Source organism: Rhinolophus sinicus, chromosome 5, assembly GCF_057876585.1.
Source record: "Rhinolophus sinicus isolate RSI-liver-muscle chromosome 5, RSI-T2T, whole genome shotgun sequence".
NCBI lineage: Eukaryota > Metazoa > Chordata > Mammalia > Chiroptera > Rhinolophidae > Rhinolophus > Rhinolophus sinicus.
The window spans coordinates 34,578,826-34,598,345 of NC_142505.1; the positions used below are offsets into that span (position 1 = coordinate 34,578,826).

The following is a 19,520-nucleotide window of genomic DNA, read 5'->3' on the forward strand; positions in this document are numbered from 1 at the left end:
CCTTTTCCTCTATTCATAACTGTTCTTTTTTTATCCAGTCCCTGAAACCTGGCTCCAATTTGTACCCAGGTTCTCTAAACTTATAGTCTCACGCATTGAATTGCATTAGTGCATTTTCTCCCGTGGACATCAGTGCCTCTTACTAAAGCTATTACTGTTGGGGAATCACAGCAGGGGGACTGTAGAGCTGGAGGAAGACTCAGCACACACATAATAGAAGAAGAAACAAGGCTCTGATGGGGGACGGGCCTGGTCCCAGATGGGGAAGGGTTAGTAATCATCAATTACAAAACGTCTATTCTGCATCATGCTTTGGGAACTTTATTCTGGTAGCTCCCTTCAACTTTTCTGACCCTGACAACCACTCTCAGAGGTACTCATTAATCTAGAGAGGTTAAATGACTTACCCAGGTCACATGGCTCATAGGTGGCAGAAGTGGACCACATACCACCTAAGTCTGGCTGCAGAGCCCATGCTCTTCCCATATTGCGAAGGCTCAAATTGTCTGGTGGTCAGGAGCAGGTGAGAATGGGCTGAGGACTATTCCCAGGTGTCCTGGTTGGTAGTTTGTTAGTCCCCACCCCACCTCATCCCCCCGGGTCCCACTACAGAAGACAGAAAGTTCAATAAAGCCTAATCTGAAGGTGTGCATGTCATTACACCTGGGGCATCCATGTGCATGCACCTCACTGGGATGTGGATAGCAACCTGGAACTCTGAGGGCTTCCTACTCTGGGAGTGACAGAAAACCTGCAGCAGATGTCACTGGTTTCAGAGGGAAAACCTGCAGCAGTTCTCCAGCCTCACTCATCAGTGCCTCAGCGGACCCTGCCTCGTCCCTGCAGGCAGGACACAGGGCACCAGAGAGACGCTGATGGTCCCTTCCCTCACAGACCTGCCTCCCAAGATGATACAAAAGCTGTAGGAGACATAATGTAAACATTTGCAAGTGGAGAACCTTCTGTAGCCTGCCTGGTGACCAGACGTGGCATATCTGGTCACTTTGAAAGCATTGTGCTCTCTAGGATGCCGGTTTATGTCTGTCTTCTGAGCCTGGAGCACAGTGAACAGACATGTGACACGGAGATTGGGATCTGGGGAGACTAGAGGAAAGGTGGGTTGGGAAGAGAAAGTATGCTGGTAGTGGTGTTGGATGCTTGGATGAAGAGCCTGGGAACCTGTGGTTCATGTTCAAGGTGAGTGGGCAGGACTGTGGGTTTCCCATGTCCAGGAAGAGGCAGACAGATGGAGGTTTATGTGGGTCAATTCTCAGAAAGTGCTGGCTGACTGAAAATTGCCTGGACAGGATGACCCAGGTGGGTCAGGTGGGCTTGGGAATCTATCTTAGAAAAGTTCCAGTTGAGTCTGCATTTGGGAAACACTACTAGGTACTGATGGGGCTCAGGGAACTACACACTTGATCGTGGTTGACACCAATCTCATTGATTTCTGAGTTGGATGGAGTGTGTAGGGGTGGGGAGAGAGGAAGACAAAAGTTTGGTAAGGGGTCAGGGGCTTTCAGAAAGCAACCCTAACAAAACCATTTCCATGTTGCAGGCAACCACAGATATAATCACAGAGCTATAATTATTAAGCTTTGAGAAAAGCGAAAATAATGGGGGGTATGTGCCCAAAGACCGTAGACCGGCCAACACACTGATTTTCACACAGGGTAAGAGGGCAGAGCACGGAGGTTGCAGAACAGAGGGGTGAGCTTGGTTCCTGCTAAATATAATACTTGAAGAGACTGAAGCACATGCGTTCTGGGCATTTAAAACTGAATTCAGTGACCATTAGGGACCAACAAAGGATTATTAAGAAAAAATAATGAGGACTTTATCACATTTACTAGGGTTACACATTTAGTAAATTCAAGAGGAATGGCAGAGGCAGTCAATTTCTAATTTCACAAAAATATTTGATTCTCTCCTAAGGAAAAGCGTTGTAAAGTGGGGACAGAGCTTGTCTTCATAGCAGAAAAAAGTGGGTTAGTGACTCTGTCAGCCAGACAGGAAGTTACCAGGTTTATTCTACTCCTTGTCCAATTCAATCTCTTGTTTGTTTGATTGGTGTTTAAATTCATGAGTCAGGTGCAAGCCTAGGATGCTTATCAAGTTTGTAGGTAAGAGTCGGCGAGCATAACTAACACCGTCGAAGACAGAATCAAAATTCAGAACTATCCGTCAGCTTTGAATGCTAATTTGAAATCTGCCAGATGAAATGTAGAGGGATAAATCTAGAATCTAGTGTTTAGGTTAAAACAAAAAGGAAGCAGTACAAAAAAGGAGGAGACCTGACTTGCTATTTGCTTGTGTGGAAAAAAAAAAAAGTAGGTATTTAGTTGACCACATTCTTAATATGAGTGATTTATAGCTGATAAAGAAGCCAAGCACTGTTACTGAGACAGAGTAATACTCCAATTTTGAGCACTGACTGTATTAAGTACTTTACCTGTATTAACTAATTTAATCTTCATAATTATCCCATGAGGTAGGTTTTGCACATGAAGAAACAGAACCTCAAGAGGGGACAAGCCACATGTCCGGAGTCTTAGAATTAGTGATTTGTAAAACCAGTTTTTAAACGCGGGTCTGACTCTGTAGTCCCAATTAAAATTCGAATCAGAGGAAGTGATGCACAGACACACTGTCCTCTGTGCTGGTAAGAACACATCTAAGAGTGGTGTTCTTGGTTCTGGGGACCCCATTTCAGAAAGAACATTGTCAGAAAAGCACCTATCCAGAGGACAGCAGCTGGCCTGTGGAGGGTGTCCAGTCCTAATCTGTTACCTGAGAGACTAGGAAGCACCAGTTTGGTGTTGGAGAAACGCAGGCAGGGACCTAGAGGTCATCATCAAGCATGACACCATTATGGTAAAGGGAAGGAGATGTCGTGCTGCATGAGGTTAAATGGAACCATCAAGGGAAAGATCCAAGGAGGCAGACTTGCTGCAATATAACAACTTCCCCCCCAACCCCAAACTGGAGCTGTCCAACACAGAGGCCGGCTGCTTTGTGCGGAGGTGAGCTCTCTGTTCTTAGAAGCGTTCAAGCAGAGACAGTTGTCAGTTAAAGATGTAGAACAAATTCCGTTTTAGGAGGGAGCTTCAACTAGATTAGACCTAGAAAAAACATCTAGCTCCAAGTTTCTACCCCCAGCTTTCTTGACTCTGGGTGTTTTAGAACTATCGAGGCTACAACATCTAGCCCTCTGAAAATCACCTTACGCACGAGAGTAAAGGTCAGGTGTACCCCCTAAGGGAGGGAGACAGACTGGAAATTTTGGCTGCCTCTTCTTGATGTAACGGGAGCATTTGTAACTGAGCATAAGTAAATAAGGGCCTTGGGGGAGAGGAGGAAAGGCCCCCTGGTATAAGAAGGTGGCTGAGTTTTCAGTGGGTGCTTATTAAAAGGCAAATAAATTTAATGAGCTCGATTCACCCATGTGTCTGCTGCTGGCTCTAAGCCAGAGTCTCTAGAAACCACGTTCACTCTTTTAGTCTTGAGCTCATTGGCTGTGGCTGTCAGGTTCCCAGAATGATTTTCATGGCCCAGAACCAGTGGACTTTGCCTGAAAGGACCTGCCTGACCTGGTCATTGATACCTAAGAAGCAGGGAGATGTTAAACCCTTTTCCTGAAATTCCTTCCTCAGTAGCAACTAGACTGTGGTGGTTCGCTTTCCTCCTGGAGACACATATTAGGCAATAACCGTGGGGTAAAGAACTAAGCTTGAGAATGTGGTGAAACCCCCAAACAGAAGGTGGAAGGAAGAGCACCGTCAGATCCTCAGAATGCTTTTCTGTTCAGGCTTGTTGCCCACCCTGGGGCTCTCCTCTTGGATTCTTTCCCAAGTCCTGGCTGGACACCCAGGACCTCTGCTCTTTCTTGGAGAAAGACAACCACCCATTGTCTTGGTCTCAGGCCTCAGAAGCAGGTGGAACAAACTGTTTCTAGTGCCCATCACCCTTTCTGGTATGTTCATTCCAAGACGGCTCCATCTTCAGCCTTTCCCATCAGCAGCTTCAGCAACCACCCATGTACCTCCCAAATCTACAACTCCACATCCAGTCTTCCAGCTCTGTTTCAATTCTGAGTTTTCTGACTTTGAGTCTTTACCTATTTTATGTGCACCTTCAAAATCTAAAACCACACGTACCAAGTCCCCTGACCATAGGGTTTCTTTTCCAAAGTCCATTACCTGGTTCATAGTACCACTTCATTCTAGAAGTCCTGACATTGCTTTGAATTCTTCTTGTCCCTCCTTATTTCTCTACTTTTAATTACTCACCAAATTCCTTTGAAATTTCTCTTGCTTCATTTTCTGTTCTCACCGTGGAATACTGTTATCTTCCACCTTAATTATTGCAACAACCTCATAGTTGTTTGCTCAGCCTCCAGCCCCTTCCCCACAACAGTGCATGCGAATGCTGCAGCCAGCCAGCAAAATGAACTCCCCAGTGCCTTGCTCTCCGTACACCCCTTCCCTGCTGGTGGAACAGTTGTTAGCTGAGTGTCCGATGGAATCAATCCTAACGCCTTTGTTTGGTAATCAGGGCACTCTCATGCTAGTACATCAGCACTGTTCCACTTCACACCCCCTTTCTCTCCACATTCAAGCGGGTCACACTCTCCTCACTCATGAAATGGTGGGCCTCTCCCTGAGCTGCGCCTCATGACAAGCTTCTCCCTCTCCAATGCATGACCATGTGACTTGTCCTTTTAGGATTCTGACCTTGAAGACTGGCATTCATACATCTCTGCCTTCTCTGGTTTCTGTAGCACTTACAGCTTGTTTCCAGGTGTAGGCTCCTGCGTCTAGCCTCTTCAGCATCGTACCCCAGTTATTTCATGTCTTAATTGCCTGAAGAAGTTCATGAACTTTATTTTTCCTGTAGCTCCCACAGTCCCTGGAACAGTGCTATTTGGGTGTCCAGTCAGTGCTGAGAAAAATGAGGAGTGATCAATGTATTGAGGCAGAGGGTAGGATGAAATCCCTTCCAGGGACTGAATTGCATATGCTCCCCTTTCTAAACTGCTTCCCTTTTGTGCTTAGATATCTGGATCAAATTTAAATTGAAATGAGTCACACAGATGACAAAGTCTGCCTTGGGTCCACAGTGGGGACCAAGGAAACACACTTGCCTCTTTTTCATGGCTCCATGAAACCGGCTGGGACACAAGATATCAGTGGCTGAGAACAGCCCAACTGACTCTCTTTTCTGGAACCATCCTGTGGGACTCTAAGAATCTCACCAGCTGGAAGGCATCAGGCTCTTCTTGGCACCCTCGAAGCCTCCTGGACAGTCGTGCTTTCCATGGACCTACTCAGCGCCCATGATGCTGACTTTGTATAATACTTTCGGAATGCACAGGAGGGCTGAAGAAGAGCATTCAGTCGTCTCCCTCAGCTTGTAATCCCTAAATGTCACCTACTGTTTGGAACCGGCCCTTTCCCAGCCCACTTCTGCTCTTACCTGAGAACCCGGCACTTGTAAGCTTGTAAACTGACCTTTTAGATACACTCCACACATCTGCCAACATCCCCAGAATCTGTTGCAGCCTCTTCACTTTTGACAGCCCCCCGATTCTGACAATGGCCCGGAGTTCCTTTTGCCTCAGTGACTGCTCTGTGACATGCTGGAAGGCTCTGAATTGTGGCTAAGTCATTTCTTCCCCAACTTAATATATTTAAAGCCTTGGTTCATGTTTAAGATTTAGCAAATCCTGTAGGACTATGATCCTTTAAAGCTTTAGGCAGTCTAGGCTATGACCCAGCCATAGCATAAATGGGTTTTGAGGTCAAAGAACAAAGATCTATAAATTAGATCTTTAATACAAATTAATAAACTAGAAAATCATAAACTAGAAAAAAATGTTTCTCTCAAGGCACTAGCAATCAGAAGTTTAGATCCATACATACCATTTTTGTGCCAAAGACATGTAACCTATGTTAAAAAGAATTGGAAACTGTTAAATATTATAAACATATAATATTAATAATAATGGGAGGCATTGTGCAGAGCGTTGTGAAATACCTTACATTATTGAGCTATATTGCATTTAATATTATTATTACTGCCACTAATAATATTTCCCCAACACTCGCAGTCTGAGAACATTTTCTGAGCCCTGTCTCCAAATGTTTGGCTCTGCCCGAGTCGGCAGCTGACTTGAATTCCTTGTTCACTGTCTGGTGATTCATTGCACTAAATACCATTTTCCTGATAATTAAAAACTGCTCACTGGCAAGTGGGAGCAGGAACAGGCTGATGCAGGATTTATGCAGAAACACAAAATGAGCCGAAAGATAAATGGCCTGTTCTGCCTAGCTAAAGGCATTCTTTTTTCTCATCATCTTTTGGGACTTGAGAAAGGCTAGCTGTAATGCGGGAGAGAAGTCTGGAGAGATGTGTCATTCGGAGATGAGGTGATGCAGTGGGAGCCATTGTGTGCACGTGCTCAGCCAAATCACTCTTCTGGTTTAGGGCAGACGGATCACTTCCCCCAGCCAGAGAAGGCAGGCCAGGACCATTTCCTAGGTCAGCCCGATCAGACCCTAGCAGAAGAAAACACCCAGCTTAAGCTATTTACTTGACTTTTTATTTCCATTTTCTTTCCTCAATGTAACAACAGTATCCTCAATTTCAGGGAAAACAAGTGATTCCTACCGTTGCATAGAGGCCAGACATTCTAATTAACATTGCATCACCACTCCGAGGCTCCTTGCAGCCTTTACAGCTTCTTGTGAAAGGCTTCAGTGACAATCAAAATCCCTGGCCCCAGAAGAGCAGCTGTGACATCGCATGGTGTGCATGCATGCACATGTACACACACACAGACACACACACACACATACACACACACACACAGACACACACTCCATAATTCTACAAGCCAGCAAGGTAGCAAACCTTTCTTCGTGAGTAAACTGCACCTGTCATTACAGTATGAACTTTCTCCCATTTAGGCGCATTTAGTTGCCCATTACTAGCCTAAAAGAATCCTGGCAGTATCATGAGATGAGCCATTCCCTTCTGGGAAGAGCTGCTTCCCCTAACTGATGGGGGCCAATATCTGTAAACCTCATTAACTCAGAATCCTTTCTCATTCATCCTGATATATGTCGTTACTTGCAAACCATTCATTAAAGCACATTCTAGATTGTTTAATTAGTTTCCACGAAAGAGATCCTGTAGGACAATTTAGCATACATCGTTTAAAAGCCCTGGATCTAAAATAACAGTGTAGTTATTTTTAAAGTAACTGATGTAACCCTAAGCGGCTGACATCCCCCACTGCCCACCCCACCTCGCTTCCCCTCCTTACCCCTTCAAACACTTCCTAGAACAATTTACTAACAGTTATCATGAGTATATGAATTTGTGAGCCCTCTCTGTACATCAGGCACTGTACTAGGTATGTCATTCGCAATATGTTCTTTAATATTACCACCAGCCTGGGAGGGAGGTGTTCTTGCCTCCACTGGCAGAGGAGCAAATTGTTAAGAGATGCGTGTGGACTTGCTGCATTGTGCTGGGCTCCTCTGAGGCTTTGAGGTTCTGATTTCACCTCTGGGCTCTCAACCTCCTCTCATCTCAGCACAGACTTTGGGAAAAGTCACAGGTTGTTGACACTGACTGCTGTCTCTTTTGCATTTCAAATGGGTGTGTTGTTGCCTCATCTCTCACCCTCGCCCCTCGAGTGCACACTGGCCAACTTTTACCTGTAGCATCTGCATTTTTTTCTTAATTTATTTAGGTAACATTCGTTAGTAACATCATATAAATTTCAGGTGTCAAGCATTATAATTTCATATCTATATACCCTATGACACGCTCACCATCCCAAATCTAGTTTCCCTCATTACCATATACTTGACCTACCTTTACCCAATTTACATAAATGCTCTCTCTGGCCATGGAGCTTCCTGCCCACCTGTGCAGCAGACTGTGTGGCCCCCACTCAACGACTGGTGGGAATCGTGTGGTAATACACAGCTCCCTCCCTGCTAGGGTGGGCCAACTCTGAAGCTTTTGGTGGCTTACCTTGGCTCTCAGAGCTGCCCCAGGGGGGCTTTAGCCTGCTTCAGTTACCCATGGCGGCAAGTGGCTTGAGAGCACCCTTTCATAGGCTGCCTTCCTTTTCCCATCTTACTTCCCCACTCACCTACAGGGACTTCTTGGGATCACCTCCCAGATAAGCCATTTGCTTTCAAAACCTTGTCTCAAGGTTTGCTTCTGAGGTGGCTGATCTGGCTTTGTTAGACACTTTCAGCCTGTTTTCAATCCTCCTTGCTCTTCACTTGTTCTCCAATGAGAAAGAGACGAAAGCCCCTCTCTATTTTCCCCCTTTATCCACTGTTATTAAAGTAGAATCAATTTCTCTCTCTCTCTCTCTCTCTCTCTCTCTCTCTCTCTCTCTCTCTCTCTCTCTCTCTCTCTCTCCTCCCACCCTCACCTTCCACCCCCCAGGATTAGAACATTCTATTTGTTGTGTCTACATTTCACTCAGTAGATTCCAAAATCAGTGATATCATCCCCAGCTTTCCAAGGTGCATTCTAGGATGGTGTTGCCCACCCTAAAGCAGGCTGTCTAGCATGCTAGGTGTGATTATATTTAATGACTGGGGATAACCCATATTCCAGAAAAGGCAGTTCCTCTGGGCAGGGCACCTGGCTCTCTTTGGCTTTAGAGAAACATCCCTTTCAATTCTTTGCTGTATTTTCTTTCTCCCTTTGGATTGTACTCTGGCACTGTCAGTCCTTGCCTGAATTGGTGACCAAGCCAAAATTAATCTAGGAGAGCTGTAGAGCCACCTGAAGTTTTTTGGATGAAAAATGTCAACACTAGACCATGTGTGCAGGGCTGGGCATCATCCAAGGATAAGCTGGATTGAGGGTGCAGTGCTGAGAGGGCGGAGCTCAGGGAAGCTGAGGTCCAGTCTCAGCCTTTGTCCCCAGCTGCGGGCACACAGCACTTATGTTTCTCCAGACCTGCCTGCCCTGCTAATCTGGTTCTTCCATGAACCAGACAGCAGCAGTGGGCAAGGAAAATGACGCCCCTTCTCAAGGACGGGATGCTAGACTGTGTTGTTTAGCTTTCGACGCCTACCTCCCCACCACACCACCACCATGAAAACAATTTCTATGCTTTGCCTAGTAACACATCTAACATGTTGAAAAATTACATTGTGAATGAATCCATTTGTTTCCTGGGTTCCATTTCCTTTTTGGTCCCCTGTCCTCCACTTTTTGAATCTATTTTTTCTGCAATGACAATTCTCTGTTTTGTCCCCTTGCACACCTATTTATCTTGCTACTGTAAACATCAGTGACAAAGTCTATATTCCTTTATGTATTTCACATTCACCATTTTATTCGTTTTTCATACTTCAGTGTGTCTGAAGTCATGGGGATTCAATTACCATTTTTCTTTCATTCCACCTCATTTTTCTACATAGACTTTGCTCTTTTCTCTGTCAGTATTTTCTGTGTTTTTCTCTTCACATTCTCTCTACTGGTATACTGTCTTGGTATTTCCATCTTGAGGTTTTTCTAATAGCAAATTCTTTTTTTTTTTTCCCTTCTAAATCCATCCTCATCCCTCTTCCAGCCCTGGACACAACCGTCAGTAATAACCTTAACAGTGGCCTCTACTCAGGAAAGTTGTCAAGTTGATAAATATTGATATCTACCCTACCATTTTACCACCACTTTTCCGCTAATGCATTTGGTTGGCATCAATCAGCTTCTGTGCCTTCTGTGAGTGCCCAGTGTGGGAACTGGTCCCGATCTGTCACTTATAAGTAATCTGCTCCACATTTCATCAAGAGCTCAAATACAGAAGAGAATATGGAGGAGAAGTAGAGGACAGAGGACCAGGCGAGCGTGGCCCAGAGGGAAGGGAGATGGGAGGCCTAGCAAGGCACGGAGAGGCAGCCTGTTGTACAGGAGAGATTCCTCCAGTCAAACCCTTACTGCTGGGGACAGCAACCTATGCTTGATCGCCACCATATCCTCTTTGGGATGTTAACCCTGCTTATCTCCTCCAATAAGGCTCCCCAGGGATGAAGATCTACATTGACCCCTTCACTTATGAGGACCCCAATGAAGCTGTCCGGGAGTTTGCCAAGGAGATTGATGTATCTTTTGTGAAAATCGAAGAGGTCATCGGAGCAGGTATGGCTCTCCCCTCCCCTCATTTCTGTTCTCTTGGTGTCCGAACATCTTCTTCCCACCATTCTAGGTGTTCTCTGCCATCTTTCTCCCTAGAAGATGAGACCAAAACATCTATAATGTGCATCTAGGGATCTTTTGGGGACCTTGATCATGGTGGCCATGTTTGGTGTTGCAGAGAAGTCAGCTGTGGTTTTAAAAGATTCAGAAATAGCTCTGGAAATGGACCACCAAATTCAGATAAGGAAAAAGATATAGGGAACCAGTTGAGAAGACTTGAAAAGAAATATAAATTTTTAGAAGCTTGCCTTAGTCTCCCACTCACTGACATCTCCATGGCTTTGGGCCAAGATTTCCCCCCATACTTTTAGTTACCCTTTTCCTACATACATGTATTTGGAGGCAGATCATGGTGAACTGAAGGAGAACCATTGTTTCCAGAAGAAAACCCACCCATAACCATATTTTCTACAAAAGATCTATGATATGGATAGTAACACAAGACAAATTTCACTCCCAAGAAACGTGTGTGCTCTCATCCATCTTACTGCATTGGAGTAGAAATTCAGCCCAGCAGAGAACTGACTGCCTGACTAACTCTTCTAACTCTAACTTCCTAACTCTCAGGAAATCCTACCGAAAGGCTGATCTAGAATTTTCATTTTTCTCTGATGGATCAGTAGTTGAGTCAATTTGGCAATGGACCCAGGCTTATTAATGTAGATGAGTAAAATATCCCCAAATATTATTACTTTGTAAGTAATCTCTTTACTGCCTTCTCTCTGCATCTTTTGGATCCTCTTAAAAGATGCATTTGTTTCGTGTCCTCTTTTCTACTTTTACATTCTTTTAAAACATTCTTTGTCTTTTCTTCTTCTTTAATTCTTTTAGCCATTGTTTAAGCTCTCTTCACTCATAAGCTGCAGTCTTTGTAGCTCCTGAGTCTAGAAATGTTTTATTCATATATTCGGAGAGTCATGGAGTTGTCTCTTCCAATAATATTTTAACTCAATAAAATATATTTAGTCAAAGTCTTACAGACAGCCACTTCATATATTATCTTTAGGGGGAAAGTCACCGTTCTTCCATTCACTCCCTCTCTTAATGCACTGAGGGGTCAAAAAGCCATCTGTGAAATTGGAAGTCACATTTGAAAGCTTGACCCATTAGGCCACCATTTTCATGCTCTGGTTTCCCTCTTAAAGAGCTCAACCTCATGGCATCACTGCAGTGGGTGCTGGGATGCTCGCTGTCAGGACACACCACTCTCCTCCCACTGGCCCCTCAGGAGTTCTAGCCAGCTGGCCGTGATCTGATCCACATGAGTCTCTACATATTTCCCATTGACTTTCATTAAATATGTTACTGAACCACGACTTTTACTTCTGTGCAGATAATTTTTTCTTCCTTAGATGCTGACATATTTAAGGATCTTGCCTTGGAAGGCTGAATACCAGATAGATTGGATTACTCTCAGGGGCTCAGATTTCTCCAGTAAACTTGGGAAGGCGAGCTTTCAGTCCTGCGCCCTGTTTCCCCACATTATTAATTGTTGTTATGTCATGTGGTAATGGTGTTAGTGATTTTAATGTTATTATTTATGTCATGTGCTTAGAGTGATGGGTCCTGGCCTGCATTTCATTCCAGAGAACACACATAAGCGCCCTCCCACCTTTGCAAGGGAAGGAGGAACGAGCCTTCTCACTTATGATCCTGCCAGGCAGTTACAATTGGGGTGAGCTCACCGACTGCTGGGTGCCTATAAAAGGACAGTCAATGGCCCTGCGCCATCCTTCTATTTTTGTGTAGCTTTTGCTGATGTTTGTGCATTCTACTCAGAGAAGCCCAGTCCTCTCTGTGGCTCACATGGTACTGGGAAAGGATGGATGCATTGAGCAATTCATAAGATGCCCAGCAGCTTGAGATAAAGACCTCTGCCTGGTTGCTGCTGACTACCCATCTCCTTGAGATTAAGAACTCCCAGAGCTAATGCCTGTGGATAGTGATTCACTATGTGTAACTCGATGCCCCTTTTACAGAAGAGATTCTTGGCTGGAATCAATCTTTCTCCATTCTCCAGTTCTTGTTCTCCTCTGTCCCCACTCTTCTCCCACACCCTACCTCACTGAGACTGACTTCACTTCATGGTAAAAGAGCTGGTGTGAAGGTCAAGTTAACACAAATAATTTTGTAAGGTAAGATTTATACAGTGTAACTGACGATATTTCTCTTAACCACCTGCCACCTGGCAGATTGAGAGCAGGGAGCAAAAACTGAGCACAATCGTCACAAAACATGGCAAGAAGAATCAGAAGTCCTCTGTGCTTCCTTCACTTGTTTCTTCATCAAGTTTTTCTGAACACTTCCTGTATGCTAGACGTGGCATTCCAGAGATGAACAAACCACTCTTCCACGACCAGGTCTGATAGTCTTAGTGGCAAACAGGCCAATAACGTGTTCCTTATTTTACACCATCCACCACACAGGTGTGTTGGGCCAACATAGAGCGGTGCTCAGCATCTGGGTGGAGAGGAGGGGATGGTCAGGAAGACTTCCCAAGGGAGATAACCTTTGGCCTGAGCTTTCCAGGATGAAAACTAGCAGAAAAAGTAAGTTTTTGTGAAACTCATGAGCTAATAAGACAGAAGAGGAAGATGTAATGATTTAAGGAGAAAGAGTAATATGACCTTCCAGCAGTGGTGTGCTGCAGCCAGCTTACACTACCTCTCAAGAGCCAATTGTGTGCATATCTTTCCATCCTATGTTCGGTGACATCATATTGGTAACTTGACATCAGCTATGGTAGGCGTATTTATACCATGGGAACTGGTAAATGTTACAAGTGTTTCCTTATTTCTTTGTGTTTGGGAGAGCTGGTAATTGAACACTTACCCACACATTTCCAGACTGTGTAAGGTTATTTCAAAGACGTTGCAGAGGAATCGGCCTATGCCTGCTGAGTATAGGGCCAGAGGAGAGGGTCGTGTTTGTTGCAGGAGGGATTAAGTTCAAAGCTCACAATCCTCATTCATTAAACATTGATTCTGTGCCTGCGATTGTACTGGATGCTGGAAAATACACTCCATGCCAGCAATCTTGTCCTGCATGGGTTATTGTTTAACATAGACACACAGTGCCAATCCACAAGAGGAAGGTAGGTGATTGAGAGCTAAGATGAGGTGCTTGGACAACACATGCTTGGAGGTGGGAAAAGGAGAGGCTTGGTGTCAGAGGAGGACCCCTGGAAGAGGGACCTGCGAGGCCCCTGAGGATGGAGAGGCTTTGCGTGGGCTGACACTCTGTGCAGCACATACTGAGAACGAGGAGGAGAGAAGGCTGCTGGGGAGGGATTTTTCTGAGGGTAAGTATCGATTATTAAGGCTGCAGAATCAAGTTGATTTCCAGAGATCCAGAGGCGGAGGGATAGATTTTATCAATAGAAAATGGTGAATCCCTGTAGGTTTCTGAGCAGGGTAGGTGATAGAAATGAGGTGGGAGACAAAACTGATAGATGCTGTGTTTGGAGTGGACTAGGAGGGGGGACTGGGGAAGGGTGGCTATGACTTCTGAAGCATGCAGACCCATGGTGGGGCTTTACCTAGAAATGTAGAGAGGCTTTGTGGGGGCAGATGCTGGGATCCAAGGTGGTAAGAAAGGCTTCACTGAAGTAACTAAACTGATCGAAACCAGATTGCATCCAAACATGGTGAATGGAACAACTAGTGGGCTTGGTGACTGGAGTTGATGGGGAGACATGGCGTGGAGAAATTCCATGGCCAGAAACGAGGGGCACAAGATTAAACATCTTAAAGGGAGAGGAAAGCTACCCAGGTCCCAGAGTGTGAGTAGCAGTGGTTATGCAGGTGAGCAAAAGCCAATAGAGTAAAAGCTAGAAACTATGAGGCAGATGAATGGCATCAACTGCCTCAGTTTCTTCTACAATTGTGGAAGATGTTGAACAAAGGAATAAAAAAATAACTATGAGCCAAGTGTGATCCCATCAAGAAGTCTGAACTATCATTATTCATTGATAATTCTGTTATTATTTGTTTAATGCCCATGTTTCATCATCAGCTCACAGTTGTACGGGGGAAAGAGGACGTGAGTGTCCTTTTTTGTCCTCTGCCTAGCCTAGTGTGTAGCCCTCAGATGCTCAGTTAAATATTAGTTGCATATAATTGAATGAAAGTAGATCCTTGGGGAAAACATAACAAGAATGAGAACTGGGTTGAGCTTGGGAGAATGGGGAGAGGCGGAGAGAGATCACGAGTGCTCTGAAAGTGACCCAGTGGAGTGAACGGAGGCCAACCCTTCCTCTTCTCTCTGAAGATAGTGAAAATAATTGGAGTATCTTTAGAGAGGGCAGCAGACTATCTGGTGTCTTTGGAGAATATCATCTCTTTGTAACCATGAGTCTGACTAATAACAATCATGGCATAGGTCAATTCCAATGCATTGGATAATTCTGATCTGTTTGATCAGTAGACTTGCCCAGAGCTCAACCAGGGCTGCCATGTATGATTGGGCCCCTATGGCATGAATGGCTCTCCTGGATTATGCAGTGTGTACCCTGTATAACTATGCAGCAGCCCTGAGTGTGATTGTCAAGCGCATGAAAATGTAGGTAGAGGTGTCACGAGAAGCTATCATCTAGGGGAAGACATGCCAATTGTATTTCAGTTAATAAACACAACTTCATCTGACTCCAGCAGCTGCTGATTCAGCATTTCCACAGATGGCTTACTATAAGCAAGAAGGAGGCTTGAAGTGAGAAGGCTGGGTACAGAGAGTTGGGAGAGGGAATTTGTGATGTGTATGAATGGGAATGGGACCAGCCAGGCCCATGCCTTCCCTCTTTGAAGGGGAGGATGGGTTTTTTTGAGGATAATTTGGTAGAAAGGCCACCTGCCAGCCTGACTTTCCAGGACTCATTCCTAGAGTGAGGGTGGGTAGCATGAGGATAGCCTCCTATTGGGTAACAGTGACAGCAGGAAGTTTCTAGAAGAGGAAAGCAAATAGGTGTCTTCAGTACTTATAATTAATATAATTGGCATGCATTGAACACTCATTGGATGTGTGTGTAAACTAGTGAGGAAATCAACGTTTAGAGGATCGCTTGCTGAAGGTCGTGCTGCCAGTTGAGTTAATGATAGCATGAGAATTGAAACCCAGGCATGGCTGATCTGGTTCTGGTGAATGTAACCCCCATACTATCTGCCACTTTGGTTATTGTTCTGGAAAAGAGCAGCTAAGTACACCAGGACATTGCTTCTGGTGATAAATTCTATCCAGTAGTTTGGTGTGCCCAAGCCTCTTCGCTTGGAATAAGGACCCTGTCCTAGAATTTAGTATCTGGTGTGCTTCAAAGGCTGTCTCACGTTCCCTGGGGACAGTATGTTCGTCCTAGAGTCCCCTGGTACCATGAGCTAGTCTTCCTCTTCTACTAATATGATCAGTTATCTGCCTTAAGAAGGACAAAAATGAGGACCCAGGTATTTAGCATTTTTAATTCTATGCGTTTGCTTATGTTAGGAAAATAATAAGTGATATATAGATATGACGTTGCCTAATGACTACTAAAAGCTAGAAGATAAAAAAGAGTTTGCTGTCACCATCTAGGTGTTAGGTATTATGGACAGTGTGGCTGTTCCATCTCATCTGCCAACTCCCGCGGCCTGGTAATGGGGGCCAGGGGGCCCCTGCTGAAAAGGAGGAATGTGGTAGTGATCAGTTAGTAATGTCTGCTCTGGGGGCAGGGTCTGGTTTTACTATCGCTGCTTCAGCCATAACCTACTTACTTGCCTTGCACAGGCTCCTGTGATAAAACTTGCTGGAAATCATACTTTAAAACCTAGTTTCAATTTATTCTTTAAAAGTCCCTTTTCTGGTGGAAGCTTGAATTAGTAACTAGAAGCACTGCTTTCCTTTTTCCCCCCAAGGCAGTTTGTGACTTCAAAATGCTGCTAAAAAAAAAAAAGAGTGTAAGTGTGTGTAGATTCCTGCTGCACACAGCCAATAGCCACTGCCTGAAATACCTGCTGGCAGGTTGGATGTTTCATTTTCAAAAATTGAAAATTCTTTCCTCCTGACTTTATACTTAATAGTTGAGGCATTTAATGCTGCTGCACCATTTTTTCTCTCTTCCTCATTTTGCTAAGGAAGGTAGGGCAGGGGAACTGGCAAGGAGCTGAAACTTGCAGGCAATCATTTCAGCCGCTGCCTGGGAGGACAATCACAGGAACTGGCTAAATGACCCTCAGCTCATAGCCTTGAGGGCAGTTGTTCTCAGACTTGAGCCAGGCATCAGAATCACCTGGAGGCATGTGACAACCCAAGTCACACAACCTCACCCACTGAGCTTCTGATCCAGGAGGTCTGAGTGGGGCTCGAGAACCTGCATTTTTCTAACAAGGTCCCAGGGGCTGCTGCTGCTGCTGGGCAGAAGCCACAGTTTAAGAACCCCTGCTGAGTGCCACTGGCCATCAAACTGTCCTGCAGCTAGAGCTGGGTCCTAGCCATGGGGAGGTTTTGCTGTAAGAGAGCCTCCAAGGTCAGCTGCAAAGACGCATGCCAATCAAAGTCAAGCTAGACCAAAATTAGGCTAGCTGCAATTCCTGTCAGTAAAGGATCGGCACAGAAAGAATGAAGCACACCCACTACCCCGTCATTCTTATAAACATCTGTTTGAAATATAATGTCAATGCTTGATTGGTTGGAAATATTTTTTAGGTATTATGAATTTTTATTGAAAATATGAAAAATGTATGGTCGCGATGGAGAGCTCCTGTAAAAGGAAGCTCTTTACAGTTCACGTGGCAAATCTAAGCACCACAGACCTCAAGTCCTGGCCCTAATTATAGGAAAGGTGTCAATAAAGCAAAAATAGTTTCCTGAGAATAGTACAAGAACCTGAGATCAAAGATCATACGTGACGGCAGTTTCTTAGGTTGTAAGCACTAGAAGGTCTTGATTTTCTGTTTGTTACTAAATCACGACAATATCCCTATTGACCCCCACCCACTCCCTATGAGGCTAGGGAGACACGAGAGGGCCAGAGTCCCCAGAGTTTAGCACCATAGGCTTCCCTGGGGACAACCTCCAAGCCCAGATACATGAGCAGGACGTCCCCACTCTCCCTGGCAGAAAGCCCTGCTGTGCCTTAGATCAACTTCCATCAGGTCCCACGAGGCTGCCAAAACCTACTTTCCTCCCTTTTCTCTTTCAGTACCCTCCCCTACTCCCTACCCACGTGTGTCTCCAACAGTTTAGTTTGCAAAAAGTGCTGTCTCACAAACTCCACACCCTGTTAGGAAGGGCCACCAGTCCATCATTGATTTCTTATTGTACAGAGCTGAGAAAGCCGAGACTGGAGAAGTAATGTGCCCAAAGTTGGGTGGTGGGCTTGGCAGAGACGTGAACGTCTTCCTCTACTCCTGGCCAGAGTTTTCCCCAACTGCACTCGGGGGCACTTAATTACAGGGTGGAGCATAGCCTCTGAGTGAAGACTGTGGATTAAGTGACTTCATTTGCGGTTGGTGCTTTGAAAACCTCTGGGCTTGGAGAACATGAAGTTGTTTCTTTGCCAAGCAGGAAAGGAGCTATTTTTACAGACTCACCATCATTTAAGCCACTGCTTTCCAGTGACTGCAGAGCAGATTTCTGAGAGCAGTAACACGGCGCTACTGCCGTGACTGACTACAAAGCCCATCTCTTCCTACCCAAGGAGAGCATCTTTTTAAAGACTTTATTTATTTCTTTTTTAAGAGCAGTTGCAGGTTCCCAGCAAAATTGATGGGAAGATACAGAGATTTCCCGTATACCCAGGCACAACCTCCCCCATTATCAACATCCCTCGCCAGAGGGAACATTTGCTACAGTTGATGAACCTGCACTGATACGTCATAATCACCTGCGTCCATAGTTTACATAAGGGGCTCACTCTTGGTGGTGTACATTCTATGGGTTTGGACAAATGAATAATGGCATGTATCCACCATTACATTGTACAGAGTAGTTTCACTGCCCGAAAATTCCTCTCAGGAGAGCATATTTTTATTTTACAATTTTAAAAAACTGCATGATGATACCCCCACACAGGATGCAATTTAAAGCTAAAGTATTAGACGCACTACACTTGAAGACCAATCAGCCACAACGATTAAACAATGAAATAATATTTGTCAGTTAGGAAAATCATGTGAGCCACACCGTTTTATGTGGATAGAACTTTCCAAAGCCACATTTTTGTTGTTTTCTTCCTTCTTTTCTTCTTTTTCTCCACTCACGTCTATAAAACCCACCCTCTTCATTGGGCTCAGTGCGTTGAGAGGTGGCCCATATGCAAGCACTGCTTTCAAAAGAATTCAAGGGGGTAGAGAAAATTGCAGGGCCTTTGGCAGTTCACTGAGCCCCGTGAAAGATCCTTGAGTGGCTTAGATTCGTGGTTCTCAACCTTGGCTGCACTTAAGAACCACCTGGGCAGCAAGAACTGGCTTGATGGCCTGTGACCAGTACAGTCACATTGGACCCTATGCTCAGAAGAGCCCACACTTGGTTGAATGCTCAGCTGTCACCGTCTTGAAGTTCTTGGTAATTTTTGAACAAGGAATCCTGTTTCTTATTTCGCCCTACAAATTAGGTAGCTGATCCTGTGGGCAGCTTTTAAATATGTCCCTGCCCAGGCTGCACCCAGACTAACTAATTGGAATCACTGGAGGTGGGACCCGGGCCCCTTTCCTTTGGAAAGCTCCCCAGATGGTTGCAGTGGGTAGCCAACTGTGGGAAGCACTGTTGTAGAATGAAAGTCTTCACCTGCGGGTATTTATGTGTGTGTTGTGGGTAACATCAGATTCACCTGGAGCGCTTTTCCAAACTTCTCACACTGATGTACAGAAATTGATAAATACTCTGATTCCTAAATATTCTGATCCTACTGGACCAGCTAGACAGGGACTTTCGATGAATGTGACATTTGTCTATGAGATAGCTCTGTTGTGTTTTCTGTTCCCTGGATACTGAGTTGCTGTGACAGTAATTGCATATAAACTGTTAGGACCTGCGCATTTGGGGTACAGTGGTCCCTGGATGGTGACTTCATATCCACACAGGTCTGTTCTCTGTGGCACTGCTTACCGAGCAGACCTACTGAGAGGCAGTATGGCAGGAAAAGGAGTGGGTATGGACAGCAGCCCTGGCTCTGACTCACAGCTCTGGGGTTTGGGGCATGCTTTCTTTGTGCCTCAGTTTCCTTGTTAGTAAAATGGACATAATAATACTCATCTCATGAAGGTATTGTGAGGATTATTGATATAAGATATGCAAAGAGCCTAGCACAATGCTTGGCA

The 19,520-nt window shown here is 45.0% G+C and overlaps 1 protein-coding gene across 4 annotated transcripts in view; it reads left to right on the plus strand.

Annotated features, from left to right (window-relative positions):
* Positions 1-19,520, plus strand: part of EPHB1 (EPH receptor B1) — a 418,394-nt gene that overhangs the window by 340,076 nt on the left and 58,798 nt on the right. For 3 of the 4 annotated variants that reach the window (XM_019748047.3, XM_074312877.2, XM_019748067.3), the window contains one exon: positions 10,057-10,179. The exons of the other annotated variant lie outside the window; for it this stretch is intronic. In XM_019748047.3, the coding sequence (XP_019603606.1) occupies positions 10,057-10,179 (123 nt within the window). The remainder of the gene's footprint in view (positions 1-10,056; positions 10,180-19,520) is intronic. 4 annotated transcript variants of the gene reach the window in all.